The sequence below is a fragment of the Cupressus sempervirens genome, chromosome 9 (genome assembly GCF_028749045.1).
Source record: "Cupressus sempervirens isolate cs-2001-9-10 chromosome 9, ASM2874904v1, whole genome shotgun sequence".
In the NCBI taxonomy this organism is placed as follows: domain Eukaryota; kingdom Viridiplantae; phylum Streptophyta; class Pinopsida; order Cupressales; family Cupressaceae; genus Cupressus; species Cupressus sempervirens.
In genome coordinates, this window is record NC_143126.1 from 679,113,216 (window position 1) to 679,133,053 (window position 19,838).

Consider the following 19,838-nt stretch of genomic DNA (forward strand, 5'->3'; position numbering starts at 1 on the left):
ATAACGTATGGTTTTGAAAATCTTCACATCATCACATAGAAATTTAAACCGAAACAGAAAGATTAACAAAACAAAACTTCTCTGAGAATAGAGAATAGACACGTTATAACAGTTGAAAAAATACCATGTAAAAAACACGACAGAGATTTCCAAATAATATCAAGTTTAATATGAAGTGCATCTTTGTGGGGGTATGATGACCAAAGGAAATGATATAGGTTGTATGATTCTAGTGTGGAAGATGCGTTTACAAGCAGGGATGTCAAGTTTACTGAAGGCTTTAGTGATATGGAAAAATCTTCTCCTATTCCACGAGAATCATGAAGTTCTTAATGATTTTGAAATTGGTAAAAGTTCTAAGGAAATCTTTGATATACTTGATGAATCTAGTCCTCCTCCAAAGATCAAAAGTATTCAAAGGACTCGTCAAATTAAGTATGCCTTAATGGCCACCATAATGAAGACCAATGATCCTCAAACATATGAAAATGCTAAGGGTAAACATAAATGGGAACAAGCTATGCAAAATGACTATGATTCCATGATAAAGAATAAAACTTGGGAATTGGTAGAGTTATCAAAGGGTAAGAATATGGTTAACAATAAGTGGATTAACAATAAATTCTTGTGGTTAACAATAAGTGATAGAGACTTTCAGAATAACCCATCTCTCATGAAAAGAACTAAAACACCTACATGCATTCTTTAGAGAAGAGATCTAGTAGTGGCCCAAACTAACTTCAAGTACCCAAAACTCCTAATCCACATGTCAAAATTTGTTAACCAATAAGTAAATAAATAAATTCAATAAGTAAATAAATAATTTCTTGTCTCAAATCTATTATATGTTTGCCACTTAAAAACAATATAATATGCTCACTCTCACTTAAATAAATATTAGTATCTTAGCATACAAATACTATTCTTATGTGTAGAACTCTTGAAGTAACAATATATATGCATAATATGTCTCTATAATCGATTCATTTAATGGACTCCCCTTTCCATTTGGTATTTTTATAATATTTGGGCAACATAAAGATTGTGATATTTCTATTAGGATTTAACTCTTTGATTTTTGAGTCAAACTCATTGATCCATATTTCATGAGTAGAGATTCAACATAAAGATGTTTTAAATCTTGATCCTGCGCTATCAAGACACAACTCATTTTACAAAGAGGAGATGTGCTGCTCATACAGAGAAGACAAATGTTACAAGGTTGATGACTCAAATATTGCTGAGATTTGAGAATGGGATTGATCATGGGTCAAAGGCGGACAAAGAAGCCCAACTGTCCACAAAGAAGAAGATTGAATTGGCTGACTGGATAGCATTCAACTTGCAGGGGCAAAATTTTTTTTAGACAAATTGATAGACGCGGAACAAAATTACAACGAGGAAAATTGGAAAGGAGACTTCAACGGTTTCAGGGAACAATATTGGATTTGGCAATTTTATAGCTCAGTATTGGACTCAGATAATGGTGATCTTCTAAAGACTCTATTCTGTCTTGGAGTAAAGCAAAGCTTAGGAATAGGAGCTTATGTTGTGGATGGAGAAAATTTATGTATTAAATTCATAAAATTTAGTGTTTTCAATTATGAGATCATGGGCAAGTTTGTGTCTCAGTCTTTCATAAGGGAAGATATCATGATTCTAGTCTAATTTGGAGAAGACTCATTAAGAATTTTTGGAACTGGCAATCTTGAGATAGTCTTAAGGCCTTGTTCTTCTCTAAAATTCTAATGGGAAGAAAGGATGCTAATACACATAGGTGTAAGGGTTAGACTTTATGGGAGAGTTTGTTGGGATGGGTTATGAAGCTCAACAATCACTGGCTGATATTAGTGATTCCCTGGTGGATGTAGACATAGCCACAAGTTGTGGTGAACCACAATAAATACTTTGTGTCATTGTGTATTTTTATTTACTCTACAAAAATATTGTTTATGTTCCTCTATATATATAACAGACCTCATGTGAATAATGTACAATATTACCCAGCAAGTTAAACAAGTCTATTTCAGTGAAGTCTGCCTACCTAATCCTATTTAATCAGGTTGTAGACAAGTCTATTTCAGTGAAGTCTGCCTACCTAATCCTATTTAATCAGGTTGTAGACTATTTGGAGTTGTTTTCTTAGTTTTAAAGAATTTAAGGTTTTGGTAAAAACGTCATAAGTTGTAAGGAGTAATTTATGTAGTTCCATACTAAGCTCTGATTCATCATGGGATAATAGAGAGTCAAATAATTAAAAACGATTGACTTTCAAAAAAGCTATTGACTTTCAACAATGAAATTGTGAAAATTAATGAAGAGAGGATTGATGAACCAAACCTTCCACCTGTTTAGACTATTTTTAATTTTTTTACTAGTTGATGATATTTCTTTTGTAGACTTGACCATTTTTTATGTTAACTTTTGTTTTTGAAATTGATTCACATGACTCTATTTTTATGTTGTTTAGGTATTTCTAAACTTGATCCATATGACTTTGGGTTTTGTTATTTGTGACTCTAACTTAGAAACTTTGTGCAGTGACCTGCCGGAATTAGTTAAATGTTATTGATCAGTAACTCTGCAGAAGAAAAAAGGCAAAGCAAACTTAATACACTAATAAAAACATTACAACAAAACCCAAAATTAGATTACTATTTTCTATCAATATAATACAAGATGGACTCCCTTGGCGGAGTGAATCAGAATTATCAGCACGGAGCTCTCCACTTAAAATTCGTACAAATCGAGATAACTAAACTCCAGTAGACACGATCACAGCAAAGGTTAATTCATAATCCCGCTGTGCCATCAACTGTATTACAAAACCGAAAGACTTATGGGTATCTATACAGTATACCATGTACGGTAGCAGAACTGAAGGAATGAATGAGAACATTTTTTTTTGGGTCTCTTTCTACATATAGTATCGCACCAGTATCATCAAATACTTTATAGGATTTTATACACGATTAAGCACTCTAAATAAAAAAACACACCCCATTTCTGCAAATCACAAAAATTATCTTTTAAAGCTGGTACGGTTCATGCTTGCAATACCATGATCAGAGAAACCATGATTATCCACCTTCACACACACCAAATCCACTCGAAGCCTGCACTCCATTTCATCGCACCTGTAACTCCACCGACCTTTGTTCTCGTTGCATCTGCTACAATTGAATGTGCCCCCAGTGTCCATGATAAGCCTCAGAGGATGCTCTTTGTGCCCGCCATAGTTAAGAGTAGTAGGCAGCGCCATACAGAGAGGATGAAACCTCAGCGGCTTCAATATATTACCCGTAGCGGCTTCATACACAAACCCTCTTAATTCTTCCCCACAAGCATCGCACTTATGACTCAGACGGGTTTTTTTCCTGAATCTAAACTCATGGTCGGAATAAAAGGGATGAACACAAATGTCCGGATAAGCCCCACAAACTTCGTGTAGTGTGAAGCTTGGGCAGAAGTTGCAGGAATAACCACTATTGGCTCCATATTCTTTGCATCCATTGCATTTGTACGGCGAAAGACCTTCGCAGAGAGTGAGAGGATGCTTATGCCGAGGAGTGCAGTTGCTGATAACCCTTGGGTAGAATGCCATATTTTGCACAAACCTCTACAGACGGGCTTATTAAATTCAATACATATTTATATCATTTGCCCTAACAATGGGTTTGGTCTCAACCTGTGGTTCGAACCCCGGCTTCATGTTATGCCGAAATTTCTTCCTGACTGTTGACCAGACACCTCAAAGGAGTAACTGTTGCTGTTCTGTTGACCCGCCAACAATATATTTAGTTTTATTCGCTTACGATGCTTCGTTCGGGCTAAGCGGAAAACACGGAATCAATGATTTTTTGAGCGGGCCCGAAAAATTGGAATATATTTAAGTCACAAGTCCGTGGTAGAGACTGGCCGCCAAGTTCGTCCGTTCATCCCATCTTGTTGGATATTTCGTGGAAAAGTCGTAACATTCACGTGCTTACCTTTGGAAGCGTCTACGCAGCAGACGGAACTCCATTTTTCTATATTTAATAATTAATTTCAAAATTATTTTACAATGCTTTTTATTATTTTTACTTAATGAAAAATACAATAGTGGCAATTGGATCGGTTAGTTAGTCAAAGGCTTTTAGTAGAGAGTGCGAATTAGAATCCAGTAGGGTCTGTTTGGTTGTTGGAATAGGAAGAGAAAATTCAAATATGTTTTATATTTGTTGTTTGGTATGCTCAACCAAAATTGGGAATAGGAAGAGACATATTCCAATTTTGCCTCGAAAATGAGCATATGTCTATGTCAAAAAAATAATTGGAATTGGAATAGGCCATTCCTATTCCCAATCTGATTTTTTTATTTAAAAAAAAATTAATAATTCTTTTTTAAAATAATTTTTTTGAATTTTTTTCTTTATTTAAAAAAAAAATCAACATTTTTTTTTAATAGCATTTTAAAATTTTATCTATTTGTTTAAAAAAATGAAATAAATAAATGAAAATAAATTACCCTTTTTACCATTATCGAAAAAATTAACCAAAAAATAATAAATTAAAAACAAAAAAATTAAGGAAAATATTTTTTAAAATACAAAACTTAACCTTATTCCTATTCCATTTTTTGTACAATCAAACAACGGATTAATATATTCTCAATCGAATTTCAAGTGGACCAAATAGGATTGAAATTGCATGTTTCTATTCTCATTCCCTATTTCCATTCCCATTCCATTTTTCTATTCTAACTTTCAATTTCTATGCTAGCAACCAAATGGGCCCCTAGAATCTAGGATATTCTAAGTAAATGTTTCTAGTCGCTAAACCCACGAAGCTAATGTTTGTAGTAGACCCTCTACATTTATTTTTTGTGAAAATAGGTACCTTACAGTCTAAGGTTTAAGATAATTTATTTATAAAATATAATTGTCTACTAATTACTAATTTCCTATTGATTATTAGCAATTTTTCTAGGGTTAAAAATAATTTATGAACTAAAAATAACAAATATAATCATTTGCGAAGCTTCTACTAAGTTTCTACATCAATGATGGGTGGAGTAGCATGTTGTTGCATGCATGAGGGGGCTAAGACAGAAAGGCTCAAAAGTCATGGAAATAAGCCTCTCCATGCCCGGTGTCCTCAAAATCAATTGATGCCCTTCTTGTCGCCCATCTTGAACTCTATCTCACCACGTCCAAGTGTCGACTCCTCTAACAGGTATGATGCAAAAGATGATTGTGAATGACTTGCAGAAATACATCTCCCACCTCCACTACTATTTCTCCTTCGTTGGTACTAACATTTACATATTTGTATGCATATTAAATTCTGGAATTTCTTCCTTAGTGTGTATGTTTAAGAGTGGCTTAAATTTGTTTGTTTGATCTTTGATTTTCTCCATTTATTAGATTGATTTTGTTGATTTTTTTAGGAGCTCATTTATGATTCAATGGTGTAAAGATTTTTCATTCAACTTTTTCCATCTCCAATCTTTAATACATTTTTTATGAATAATATTAAAAATACTCATCACACACTGTTTAATCAAAATAAACAATTATTTTACAAATTACAACTATTTTTTTATATAATTTTAACTAAGATGTAAAATCTATTGAAAGACATTTTATAAAATATCCAAATAGTAATTTATATAAATATATTATAAAAAATAAGTTTTATTATTTTTTAATTTAATAGAAGTATTTAAATAAAAAATATATCATTTTCTTTTAAATATTGAAATGATTCATATGTTACATAGTTAAAATATAAATAAAAGTAAAAATTAAGATTTATATTGCTAAATCCCAAAATTATAATTATTTTGATATCAAAAATACATAATAAATACTAATATATAGTTCTCAAACTAAAATATTTAAAAACTAACATACAATATGAAACATTATAAATCACACAGTGGATAAAATAATTCCTTAAATAAAACATATTTTTCTTAATTAGAAATTTAGCCTAATTTTTATGTGACTCATCGTTTCACTTTTCCCTTCACCTACCAACTTTCTAAAGAGACTCAATTAAAGAATTGACACATGGTAAAGTACAACTATGTGCAACATATTTGGTACTTCAAATTTTTATGATGGATTATTTTTTTTAATTCATTTTCCTATGTGACATAGAGCATTATATGGAGACAACTAAAATTTAAAGATATTTATTTTAAAAATATTAAGATATTATTTTCATTCTTATTTTGGTAAACTAGAATTGCAATTCAAGAAAAGAAAAACTTGTGTATTGAATTTTAGCATAGTGTGAATAGAATGTAGTAAGTTTAAACTAATTAATATAAAAAATTACACATATAAATTTTAATCAAACACATGCAAAGCTAATAAGTCTTGAATGTATACCTATCAAAATTCAAATTTAATGTATACAAATATTAATCAAATAAATTTATTAGTTGTAATTAAAAATTCTTATATGTTCCAAATGTGAAATAACTAATAAATGTCAGAGTGCTATATTTTTTTATGTTGTCATTCTCACCATCTTCCTTTGGCTAAGTTACATTTAATTGTTTTCAATACAAATTGAAAAATAATTATTATCTACTCTCTAACTACCATTAACTACCATTGATTACTTGAATATTAATTACAAATATACAACCTTCACACCCCATGGTAAAATGTGTTATATTAAAGTGTATTTTTCTTAAACATCATTACAACATTTGGGGTCAAATTGTGATGGTAATTTGCAACGGTGGTGTAATTTGTGTTGATTTTCATGTTTTTTTTGGCATTTGTCCTTGAAGTCATCGTAATACTAACTTTGACATAGTAATTACAATGCCCACGTGAGCATAAACAAAACAAAAAAAACACGACATAAATCATTTCCCTTTTTTTTTTTTTTTATGGAGAGTTGCACGCAAAAGAGGTGGAGAGCTCCGAATAAGGGTGGAGATCTGTGAACATTGTCATGCCCTTGTGATCAGTGTATTTCATTGTTGTGCCCTTGCTCTATGATCTCATTAGAACGCCCTTGTGATCTTTGCATTTCATTGTCGTGCCCTTGGTCTGCGATTTCATTGTTGTGCCCTTGGTCTGCAATTTCATTTTTGTGCCCTTGGTCTGTGATTTCATTGCCATGCCCTTGGTCTGCTATTTCATTGTTGTGTCACGCCCTTGTGATCTACGTGCCCTTGCTCTGTGATTTTCTTCAAGGGCAAGAAGAGGTACCTATATAAATATTTTTTTCTTTTCCTTCTAAATATGTATGTCTTAATATTTCCTTCTAAACATGTATCTCTTTATATATTTAGAGATATATTTTTTAAGGTACTTATTAAATATTAGCTCACAATAGAAAAATTGGTCCAGCTGCATTTATATTCTAGAATCCAAATAATAGAACAATAAAACTCACTCAACCCATGCTAAGTGACTTAGCTCAAAATCCTGCACAAAAATAATGCAGACCACGAAAAATGGGCGGAGTTCATAATATATTTTACAAAAACATATCATAATTGATATTTTTAGAAAGAAACAAGCCATAACCTAGTTAAATTGGTCTAGTTGCTAATTAGTTGGGTTGATTACAAATTCCTTATATAGATTTGTCATCAAATCACAATAAAACAAACAATTAGTTGTTCCTAGGTAGAAAAATCAAATAAAGAAGGTGATAAAATTGCATATGCAGATGCATCACTTGCATGCCAGGCATGAAGTGCATTCCCCAACTTATAATGAATAGTTGGATATAAAGGCTCCATACACTGGCCCAACAATAGAAGCCAAGGATGTAACCATGCATGTATTGGAGTCTCCCTATGAGGATCCCAAGTATCTATTGTTGCTATTAATTTGGGCATCACTATATGATCCAAAATGTTATGAAGTATTGAAGCCTGTAGTAACTTCTCCCATGTCTCTAGAAAATGTAGCATAGGTTTAGGGTCCCATGGCTCCCATGAATTTGCAGCGGCTATTCTCACTACTGGAAGAATAACTCTGGTGAAGAGTTGAGTGTAAGGAGTTGAATAAGAAAGTTCTACTTCTGTGTATAAATGCCATAATCATGAGGCTCATTCCCTTGCAGAAGCCTCTTCCATAATGGCATTACCTCTAAACCATGTAAAGGATGTTGAAGTGGTTCCCAACCTTGAAACACTCTTATAAGAAATGGCAAAGAAAATGTAGATGCAATACATGACAAATTCCAAGGTGATCAGATGTTATTTCTAAGGTGATCATGAAAAATCCTAATATCTTAATATCTGAAATGCAATAAATTACAGGGTAAGAATCTTGTGAGAAGTGTGTTTTCTTTAAAGATCCCATGCATGCAAACTTTTAAAGGAGAAACTAGATAAAGAACATACACAACAACTAGCAAAATGTTTCAAATGAACAAATCTAACCATACCAATATCGTGATTAAGGAATTCAAAGTCATAAGGATGAACTAGGTGAGATCACCTCTTGAACATGACTATCAAAGTGAATGTGATTGGGACAAGTAATAATAACCCAACTCATTAGGAGTTAGCAAGGTAGATATAATATTTACTTTTGGATTTGGCTTTCTTCATGCAATCTTATTTACAACAACACTTTCCTGGATTCTATCCAGTGCTCCCATACTATATTGCCATAGATTCTCTCTTGTGCCTTAAATTTTGATCAAACGAATATCTGCCTCTACCATATCTAAAATTAACTTCACATAGTGTTGTAACTCTGACATAGGTGTTTGATCCTCGATAACTTTCATTTTAGCATTCAAGTTTTTAAGATTGGTCAACACCCTCACTTGCAGACCTCTCATGTCAAGCACTTTCTATACTGTTTCAACACCATGCTCCTAGTTCTAAGCTAACAATTCTTCAGGTGCATTTTCTTGTAAAACATTAATTTTGTTGAACAATTGTAAACTCTTAGAAAATGCATTCTTGTTTTCTATTACCATTGACAGGCTTCCCTTGAACAAAATTAAAATGAAGAGGCATAAATACACCAAATTTTTATTTTAAAACCACATGTGCAGATATAAAAATTAAGTACAACATGTCCAATATTTTTGAAGATATACACATTAATTACACCAATTTTTTATTTCAAAACTATATGTGCAGATATAAACATTAAGTACAACATGTCCAATATTTTTGCAAATATACACATTAGTTACACCAATTTTTTTCTTTCAAAACCATATGTGCAGATATAAAGATTATTATATCTAATAGTTTTGCAAATATACACATTAATTACACCAAAATTTTCTTTCAAAATAATATGTGCAAATATAAACATTAAGTACAATCAACTCAATAAGGGTACAAGAATAAGTTATCCTAGTGAAGAAGGATCATGCCAGATAATACAAGAGAATTTGACCAAAATAGGGAGACAATCACTAGATTGTTGTCTAACTTTCAAAGAGAAGTGTTGACATCTGATTGAAAAGATCACTATCAAAGAAGAAGATTGTTAATAAAGAATGTTTTCAATCATTGTTTTGTCACTGATGTCAAACCTACTATTTGCTAGAATGAAAATTGCTTATAAGATCCAAGTACTATCACTTAGTTGATTGATGAAGAGGATTTAATCAATAAGATGTAACAAAAGCAACTAAGGGAAAGGTTGAGTTATGGTTTTGTAATGAAGTAAAAGGATTAGTTAAGACATTGGTAAAATGATGTATTGACAATACACTTGAAGATACAAAGGTTGGCCACACTTAGAAACTCTAGAAAGATAAGTTGTAACAAAGTTGTCTACAAAGCTTTTCTAAATTCATTAGTGAGTGCCAACCAAGCTAGTTCATGTTGAGTAGATTTTCAATAAGTGCCAAGAAAATAAAAAATCTAGTGTGTGCCAAGTGATGTGGAAGGAGCCAAGCAAGTTCAAGTGTTGAGCAAAGTAATAGGTGTCGAGCATCAGTTAAACGTAGTTAGTGCCGAGTGAATCCATAGTAGGTGTTGAGCATCAGAAAGACTTAGTTGGTGCCAAGTATCATAGTATGTGTTGAGCATCAAAAATTCAATAGTGTTGAGTTACTGCATTATTTGAAAAGTCAAAGATTTGCTAGATCTAAGTTGACAAGTTTGTTACCTTGAAGTTTGTGAACTAGTTGGAAGATAAGGATGATGAGCTGGTGGCATACAATTTTAGGTAAACCATTTTTGGGCGAATTTAGGAGGATTCTTCATGATGTTTCTAGAAGAAACAAGATAAGGGGTACATTCATTGAATCCTACCTAATCCATTGGAGCTGAAAATAAAAGTGGGAAGACTAAGAGCGGGAAAAGTATTCTAGACTTCTATTTAAGGAGTTATAGGTCAAGAAGTAAGAGTTGTTGAGTTTCCAAGCTATTGAAGTGGTTGAAGGGTGTTAAGAAGAAGACATCAAAAGGGAGGAATAGAGTACAGATACTTTGCTTTGATAAGTGACCACTGAGGTGATTGCATTGGCACAATGGGCATGGAGACTCAAGGAGATGAAGCTTGAAAGGAGGACAAGCTGTCAGAGCTGTAGAGATTGAAAGCCAAGAAATTTTTGTGAGCTAAATTGAGATCTGAAATCTGCAAGTTAAGTTCTAAGTTGTATGGGGTCAAAAGCCCTTATTGTTACTCTCTAGCAATTGTACCAGTTAGGATAAAATCTTATGGACTTATGTTGGTTTAATAGCCATTTGTAAATCCTTTAATAGGGTGGCATTCCAAGTGAATGTTCTAAAGTCCTTTAACCAGGCCCACTTTTGATAGGGTGGTTGAAATCCTTTAATCAGGTCACATTTAATAGTGTGTTGTAGCCTTTAATAGGGCAGACCTTTCATAGGGCATCACTTCTAAAGAGCGAGAATTGAGTAGCATGTTACTGGTAGTTTTTTCCAAATTGGGTTTCCACGTAAATCACTATATTATGTGTTGATTATTCATGTGTTATTCTTACACATTGATTTTTTAGTAACTTGCTAAGATAAATGTTTAGCTTGGATGCATAGTTAGTTTGAATGGGCTCACTATACTTAGTGTAATAGTTTTACTAGGATATTTTGACCTTGAATAACTGAGTTGCCCTCCCTCTAAGTTTTTCTAAAGCATTTCTAACAATTGGTATCAGAGCCATCTGCTGATTTAGTTTAAAGGTACTAGAAGTAGGAAGATCAAGATGTCCAAGAGAGAAGTTCCCAAGCTCAACAGAGATAACTTTGCTGCATGGCAAAGTCTAATAAAGCTGCACCTCGAATCAATAGGTGATCATGCAAAAGCCTTAATTCAAGTGGAACATGTTAATCTAGCTGGAGCCCCTACCATAGAAGATTTAAAGAAAAAGAAGGAGCACAATCAGTCAATGCTAGAGATTTCCTTTGCCCTCAACTATGTTGAATTTGATGACATCAAGGGATGTGACTCTACATTCAAAATGTGGAAAGCCTTGACAGATATCTATGGAGGAGATCAGAATGTCCAAAGAGAAAAAAGAGAAAGCCTCAAAGGAAAGTTCGATGATATGAGAATGGAGGAAAGTGAGAACATTGCTCAATATGTCTCTAGAATGAAAGAAATAGTAAGTGCAATAGGAAGCTTGGGTGGTCGTTTAGATAATGATACTATAAACAACAAATTCTTAAGAACCTTGCTCCCTATCTATGCTATTAGAGTTTCAACCATCCAAGAGTTAAGATGTGTACTAGGAAACAAGCTAACTCTTGAATGTATAGTGGGAAGACTTATTGCATTTGAGTTATCCAACTTTGATAACTACAAATCTGAGAACCTTGAATTTGTTTTTAAGGGCAAGCTGACTTTGAAGGACACTAAGGAGGTGAAAAAGAAGAATAAGAATAGAAAGACAAAATATGCATCCAGTGACAGCAATATAGATGAAGAAGATGTGGCACAATTGGAAGCATTGCTGGCCACAAGATTTCACAGAGGCAAAGGTAAATTCAAAGGTAAGCTGCCTATCATTTGTTTTAATTGCAATTAAGTAGGTCATATTGTTGGAAGGTGTACATAGAAGAAGAACTACAAAGAAGGAAACAAGTACAAGAACAAAAGAGAAGATGATAGCAAGGATTACAAGGACACAGGCAAAAGGTGCTACATTGTTCAAAGGATTCTAATGAAAATGATGATGAGGTAGTCTATGTAACCATGAAGGATGAGTTGGATGAAGATGAGGCAACAACACTAGTAACTTGTGTGAACAAGAATGACAGGTGGATCATAGACAGTGGATGCTCACATCACATGACAAGAGACAAAAGTAAGTTTGTTACCTTAATTCAATATGATGGAAATAGTGTTAGATTTGGAAATGATAATCCATGTATAATCAAAGGTAAAGGTTCCATTAAGCTTACAGAGAAAATTTCATGTAATAATACATATTATGTTGAAGGATTGAACTACAATCTACTGAGTGTGTTACAGTTAAGCAATGTAGGTTGCAAAGTAGAGTTTGAAAGATGGAAATTTGATAGGAAAAGGAGACCAAACTAAGAGTAATCTATTTTACCTAGATATGGAGGTGCAACATATCTTATTGTAAGAATGGATGATGTGTGGCTATGGCATAAAAGGCTATGCCATGTCAACTTTGATAATCTGATTCGCATCAACAAAATGAGGAAAGTCATAGGTTTGCCTAAATTGAAGAAGCCTAACAATACAATGTGTAAACAGTGTCAGCTAGGAAAGATGACCAAGTCAAGTTTCAAAACTAAAACCTACACTTCCAAAGAACTATTAGAGTTAGTCCATATAGATTTATGTGGCCTAATAGAAGTGTAGAGCTACAAAGGAGACAACTACATAATGGTTTTTGTGGATGACTACTCTAGGATGATGACTATCATGTTCTTAAAAAAAAAATCTAATGCATTTCAAATGTTTACATGGTATTTGGCTAGGGTTAAGAAAGAAATAGGAAAGAGTCTAAGGTGCCTGAGATCAGATAGAGGAGGAGAGTTCACATCAAAAGAATTTGAGACATATTGCAATGATAAAGGAATCAAGAGACAAACATCAACACCTAGAACTCCCCCACAAAATGGCATTGTAAAGAGAAGGAATAAATTAGTGATAGATTGTACAAGAACATTAATGATGGAGAATAATGTTGTTCTAAAGTATTGGAGAGAAGTTGTTAGTACTGTTGTCTACACCCTGAATCGAGTACAAGTCAAGAAAGGTACAAATGCAACACCTTTTGAATTATGGTATGGTCACTCACCCAATGTAAAACATTTCAAAGTGTTTGGTTGTAGATGCTATATTCTCAGAGATTCTAGAAATGGCAAGTTTAATGCAAAGAGTGATGAAGGTATACTCCTTGGATACTCCACTAGAAGCAAAGAATATAAGTATTTGAATACTAACACTAATAAAATTGTGGAGAGTGCAAATGTAAATTTTGATGAGCATGCAAAAGTCCAAGTTGATGAATCCAAGAAATCAAAAGAATACAGATCCTTTGTATACTTCTATGAAGGAATGAATGTTGAAGAAGACATTGCTAATCAAGTTGGAAATCAACAACAAGTTTTAGTATCAACTGAGTGACAACCAGTGAATGTTGAGTTGCATTTAGAAGCTGAGTTATAGAATGAGGATAATGCACATTCTAACTCTAAAATCAGTACACATGAACGAGATGATGAAATTATAGAAAGAGATATGCATAGTGACTCTGAAGTTGAGAGACCAAACATTGAAACAAGGGTAGAACCAAGACTATCCATGTATGTGAGAAGACATCATCCTACCAAAAAAATCATTGGTGGCAAGGAAACTAGACCAATGAAAAGGAACAGACTAAGGAATGAATCATGTCTGCTGAGCAAGATTGAACCCAAAACAGTGAAGGATGCACTACAAGATGATAACTGTTGTAAAGTTATAGAAGAAGAAATTGAGCAGATTGAGAAGAAGAAAACTTGAACTTTAGTTCCAAGGCCAGTTGATAAGAATGTGATTGGTACCAAGTGGGTTTTTAAGAACAAGCTAGATGAGAATGGTGAGATCACAAGAAATAAGGCCAGACTGGTCTCCAAAGGTTATGCACAAGAAGAAAGAATGGACTATGGGGAAACATTTTCCCCTATTGCAAGGATGGAACATGTAAAAACCCTACTTGGATATGTTGCCTACAAAGGTTTTAGAGTTTACCAAATACATGTAAAGTCTACTTTTCTAAATGGTATACTGGAAGAGGAAGTCTACATAGAACAACCAGAGGGATTTGTTGATGACAATAGAAGGGCTATGGTCTGCAAACTACATAAAACACTCTATGGTTTGAAATAAGCACTTAGAACATGGTGTGAGAGACTTCACAAATATCTAGTGAAGATAGGATTTGAGAGAACAAATGACAACAACAACCTGTATATCAAGGCAGAAAAAGGTAAAGATATTCTGATATATAAAATCTTTGTTGATGATATAATATTTGGAAGAAAAGATTCACTATGCAAAGAATTTTTTGATTAGATGAAACATGAGTTTGAGATGTCAATGTTTGGATAAATCAAATTCTTTGTTGGATTGCAAGTACATCAACTAAAACATGGCATATTTGTGACTCAATCAAAATACATCAAGGAGATACTCAAAATATTTGGTTTAGAGGGTTCAAAGCCAGTAAGTACACCAATGGTAATAGGACATAAGTTATCCAAGAATGACGAGTTAGCTAAAGTAGATCAGATAATGTATAGATCAATGATTGGAAAGTTATAGTATGTTGTGCATAGCAGACTAGACATTGCACTATCTGTTGGAATAGTGGCAATATTTTTTGTAAATCCAAGAGAAAATCACCTTATGGTAGTAAAGAGAATAATGAGGTATCTAAAAGGAACAAATGACTTTGGCTTATACTACAAGAGTAGTGAAAAGTTTTAGTTGAAAGCTTACACTAATTTAGATTGGGGAGGTAATATAGATGACAAAAAAAGTACCATTGGAGGAGCACTCTTCTTAGGTAAAAGATTAGTCACTTGGACTAGCAAAATGCAAAGTTGTACCTCACAATCCACGACTGAAGCTGAGTATGTTGTTACTGCTATCAACTGCACCAATATGGTATGGATCAAACATCTATTGCAAGGTATGAAGGAAGAAATGACTAAACCTGTGATACTCTATTGTGATAACACAAGTGCCATCAACATATCAAAGAATCCTATGATGCATGCCAAAACAAAGCACATTGCAATTAAGTATCACTATGTAAGAGAGTTGGTGGAAGACAAACAAGTGAAGATGGAATACATCAACTCTAAAGAACAAGTTGTTGACATCTTCACAAAACCATTACCTAAAGATGCATTTGAATATCATAAAGGTAAGTTAGGGGTAATACCCCTATCCAAGGCTATCTAAGCAACATCAAGAATGCTCTATATAAAATGAGTTGATTGTTGAAATGTTATAAATTGATGCAGAGGATACTTACTTTAGGTATTGCCTGAAGTAACTAAAGTGTTGAAGTTCCAAATCAATCACAAGCAAGGGGACAAAGGGAGAAACTAGAGCTCCTACAAATGCTACACTTGGATGACAAGTTGCTAACATAGTATGTGTAGTGCCTCTCATGTTTGCAGTCTATGTCTTGTCTATTTTGATTCGAGAGATACTTGATACTCTTATTATTTTGTACCTTATGATGACATGAGGGTCAGATGTTATACTTGGATTCAGTACCATAGATGCTTTACTACTATATTGTTCAGTTTATCACATTTGCATGTGGATGCCATTTTGAGATGACAGTAGATCTATGATGATATCTAGTTATATGATGTATTGGACCTATTTGTTGATTATGTTATGAGATGGATTCTATGCTTTGGTTATTTACTTCATTCTTGTATCTTCATGTTTTCTACGAATGTGAGTGATGTAAATGGATTAAATAGGTATTTTAATACATGTTTCTTCGGCTATGATATTATTTGCCATTACACTTGATCGTGTTTTTTAGCATGCAGGAATTATATCCCTAGTAGTGGCACATGGAGTTAGTGATTCAGCTATTCATATTTACCCATGTCGTTCCTATATGGTCGACATACCCTTATTGTTATTGTTTAGATCAAATTTTTTTGGTGATTAGTAAAACCGAACTCATTTGCATTATGTGATTAGACCAGTGAGTGTGTCTGTGCATTTAGAAGTTCGCATTTGTCGTGAAAGTGTTAAGTGTTTTTCTATGTTTTTGGGGTTTTTGGATTTTAATCTTTTCAAATTTAATTTCTAGCAACTTTGCCTTAGGTGAAATCCCGTTGCGGATAATAACCTATTTTCGTTTGGGTCAATTCGGAGTTTAACTACTCTAGCTAGCTATTTTTCAGAATTGACTATTCACCCAAAAAGTGAATAAGTATTGGAAAAGTGATTTCATAAATCACTTTTCACAATTTGAAAATAGAATTGTAGAGCAAATTTGGAAATCCTCTTCTGAAGGATTCTTGTTTTGCTCGTTCTGGGAGCTGTGAGCGTGGGATCTGCGCGAGGTTGGTCTCGTTGGATTCAGCTCGAGGAGTTTATGCTTTGCTGTCATTTTCAACTATTTTGGCGGGTGGTTTATTTTATTGTGTGGGTTTCGGTTTCTGCCTCTTTTTCCTTCAGGTAGGGCTTTCCCATTTTATAGTTTTTGCTCCGTTTCAATTTTAGTTTCTTGTAGCAATATGTTAGGAGGCTGAGAACTAGTGTTCCCCTCCATTTCTGGTTGCTAGTTCTGCCCGGTTGGTCGGGCATGAACGTTTTTCCCTATTTTTGAAATGGGGTTTTGGGTTTTTGGGCCGTTATGCTGGCCATTTTTGCATACGGTGTCCATTTTCATTTATTTTTGGATTTTTGGGGTTTTTGAACCCAAGGGCCAAATGGGTTTTAATTTTGGAATTTTTCCAAAATTTGGGGTTTTTACCTCGTTTTGTGTGCCGACCTATTTTATCAAGTTTTCTTGGCACATTGTGGTTCGTGGACCTGGGTGATCTATTTGGATACCAATTAGCCCACTTTTGCATCTTTTGTTGCATTGGGATGGGTGTTGCATCCGTCCTCTCGATTTTGTTTACAGTTGAGGGACTTGTTGCTTTGTGATCTCTTCCAGTCCTTTTATTTGATCTTCGTGATGGTGGTGCGCCACACACGAGTACCTGCATGTATATAGTCAGATGTCTTGCGAGCCCCAACCTTCCGTAGCACTTTCAGAAGTTATGATCATTGGGGTTGGGTTGGGAATTTGCATGCCTACGGGCACTCATCATTGGATGAGCATGGGTAGGGTAGGGTAGCATATGGAGGGGGCTTCTATTTTGTAGCCCGACGATCATGACGTCATGGGTTGGAAAAGGAAGTTTAATATAAGTGATAATTAAAGAAAACACTGGGAGGTAATAAAATTTAAGATAATAAAATGTGTGAGCACCCGATTAAGTTCGAGGACATAATGTGTGAGCACCCAATTAAGTTTGAGAACACACGATCCGAGCTTAGGCTTGTCGATGCCAAGCGACTCTCCATGATGTTAGCCCCTACATAGTAAGCCCATTGAGGTGTCTGACCAGGACTTGTAGTTTATGCATTGTCTATGTCTTGGTTTCAGTCATCATACTACTTGGCGTGAGTGTTAGCCATGGTTGTTGTGTTTTTGTGTGTTTGCGGTTGGATCACTATCTCCATCAGCATGGCGGGTGTGGACCTACGGGTGCCACGTGGTTGGGAGGTGTAGCTACCCTCACCACTACAAGGGACCGGTGTACATATATGGTCTATTGTCCTAGTATGACTGTAGCTGGATGTGTCACTTGGTACTTCAGTATACGAAGTATGCTTCTTGTGATTTATGCTCTCATTATGATGTTATCATGTTTAGATGATGTTAGTTTTAACGCATTCCTCATTATGATGATTAGCATGTAGTAGATGATGTTATCTGATTACAGTTTTATCTTATGCCTACTACTAGCATGTTAGATTTTATTTACCTACATTGTAGCATGTTTAGTAGTAACGTCCCTATTATGACAGCACCAATGATTTGATCAGTGGCTTGGGATGTTATGCGCGGGGGATGGCTAGGGCCCACGATGGTCCTATGATGCCATTGACGGTTGGGAGGAACCGCGTACTTAGTTGGTTATTTTTGCTCATTGCAATGTTATCTATGTTATTGTGATGTTTATTTCAGTTGAATGTGATGTTTCCTTTCTGTATTTTCCCTTCCTTGTTTGATAGATGGTTAGATTTTGTTTTCTGTATTTTAGTTACTCAATTCTGGTTCGAGTGTTTTGGCCTCGAGATGTGGATCCGGTACTCCCCAGTGTGGAGGTTCTTTTGTCATTTTTTCCCATTTTTGAGTTTCCTTAAGTGTTTTTATTTTCTATGGGCCACATTTGTTCAGCATTGTGCGACACTGATAAAGTATCGCACGCCCATAGAAATAATGTCGTACGATACTAGAAAGTGTCGCACGCATTACTAGAGAAGTGTCGTACGACACTAGAAGAGTGTCGCACGGCTTCATGAGAAATGTCGCGCGATACTTTTCCAATATCGCACGCCTTCTTGAGAAGTGTCGCACGCAGTAAGGGAGAAGTGTCGCCCTCCCTTAGTAAAAAGTGTCGCACGCCTTTTGGTTAAAACCTGTGCATGCCAACAACGGGCATTTTTTTTAGTGTTCAGATCATTTTGAGAGTTGATCTAGATACCCTTTTGGGTGTTCTTCAAGCCTATGTTGTTGCATTTTGAATTCAGGAGGTTTCCTTTGAAATTCAGTTTTGGGTTTCTGTTGTTGTCCTTCGGGGTTTAAAATATATCGTTTAAGTATAAGTTGACGTATATTTACATCACGTATATTTACATCAACTTATACTTAAGATATATTTTAATATATGCTATGATTCATTTGAGATGGGTTTCAGACCTCTACGAGCTAAGGTGTAGATTCTAGGAAAAATCAGGGCTTCAAAAATTCAGACTTAGCCAAATTTTAGGGCTTCAGGATTTCAGACTTAGCCAGTTTCCAAGAGTCAGCTTATTTCTTTCAGCTTGGTAGGTCTTTTTGGTTTTCGTGGTTGTGTTCTTGTTGGTAGTGGCGTTTGGAGATCCATTGGTGCTTGGTTGTCTTTCAGTCTTCCGTTGCGATCTTTTGGTTTGTGTAGGTTGTATCATGTGCACTTACACTTGTAAAAATAAAAAATTGTTTTGACTTGTTTTTCATCCTTGTTTCCAAGGATCTCTAGGCGGGGCATTACAATATGTCTTTGAAATTGTTGTCAAGGAGGGAGATATAGTAGAAACTAATCAAATCTACAAAATCAAATTTGTAAAGGGAGAAATAGCAGCTAAGAGGAAGAGCAGGATTGATGATAGTGATAAGCTACAGAAAAGAGGGAGCCATACAGAAACTAATTAGACAAATAGAGGGAGAAGTAGTAGAAAAAAATAGAAAGGAAGGAGAAAGAAAACAAATGTTAAGAAATAGAAGCAAAACCAAAGAAATCAGGATAGCAGATCAGAGAGGGAGTAGAACAAAAAGAGAAGGCAATGTGCATCAAAGAGGAAGATATGAAAGTTGTGAAAATAGTAATGGTAACAAATTTCTTTTTGGCATTTGATTTACTATTTTAACCTAGTTAGCATTTTCATAACTTGGCTGATCAGTTAGGTTTACCATCAATGCCAAAGAGGGAGATTGTTGACATCTGATAGAAAAGATCACTATCAAAGAAGAAGATTGTTAATAAAGAATGTTTTTAATTATTGTTTTGTCACTTATGTCAAACCTCCTATTTTTTGGAATAAAAATTGCTTATAAGATCCAAGTACTAT

The 19,838-nt window shown here is 34.4% G+C and overlaps 1 protein-coding gene across 1 annotated transcript; it reads right to left on the reverse strand.

Moving 5' to 3' along the window:
- Nucleotides 1–2,755: 2,755 nt before the first annotated feature.
- On the reverse strand, nt 2,756–3,604 carry LOC149540555 (protein VACUOLELESS GAMETOPHYTES-like). The gene is made up of 2 exons (XM_089802710.1): nt 3,061–3,604; nt 2,756–2,847 (listed from the first exon to the last, which is right to left on the reverse strand). Exons 1-2 carry the CDS (start codon nt 3,602–3,604, stop codon nt 2,756–2,758), a joined length of 636 nt encoding a protein of 211 aa, XP_089658836.1.
- Between the last annotated feature and the right edge of the window lie 16,234 nt (nt 3,605–19,838).

Bases quoted from the DNA above. Each gene is read 5' to 3' on its own strand.
- LOC149540555 (XM_089802710.1), bottom strand. From the start codon at position 3,604: ATGGCATTCTACCCAAGGGTTATCAGCAACTGCACTCCTCGGCATAAG. The intron at 2,848-3,060 runs GTATTGCAAGCA...TATACTGTATAG, and splicing joins TCATGGTTTCTCTGATCATG to ATACCCATAAGTCTTTCGGT.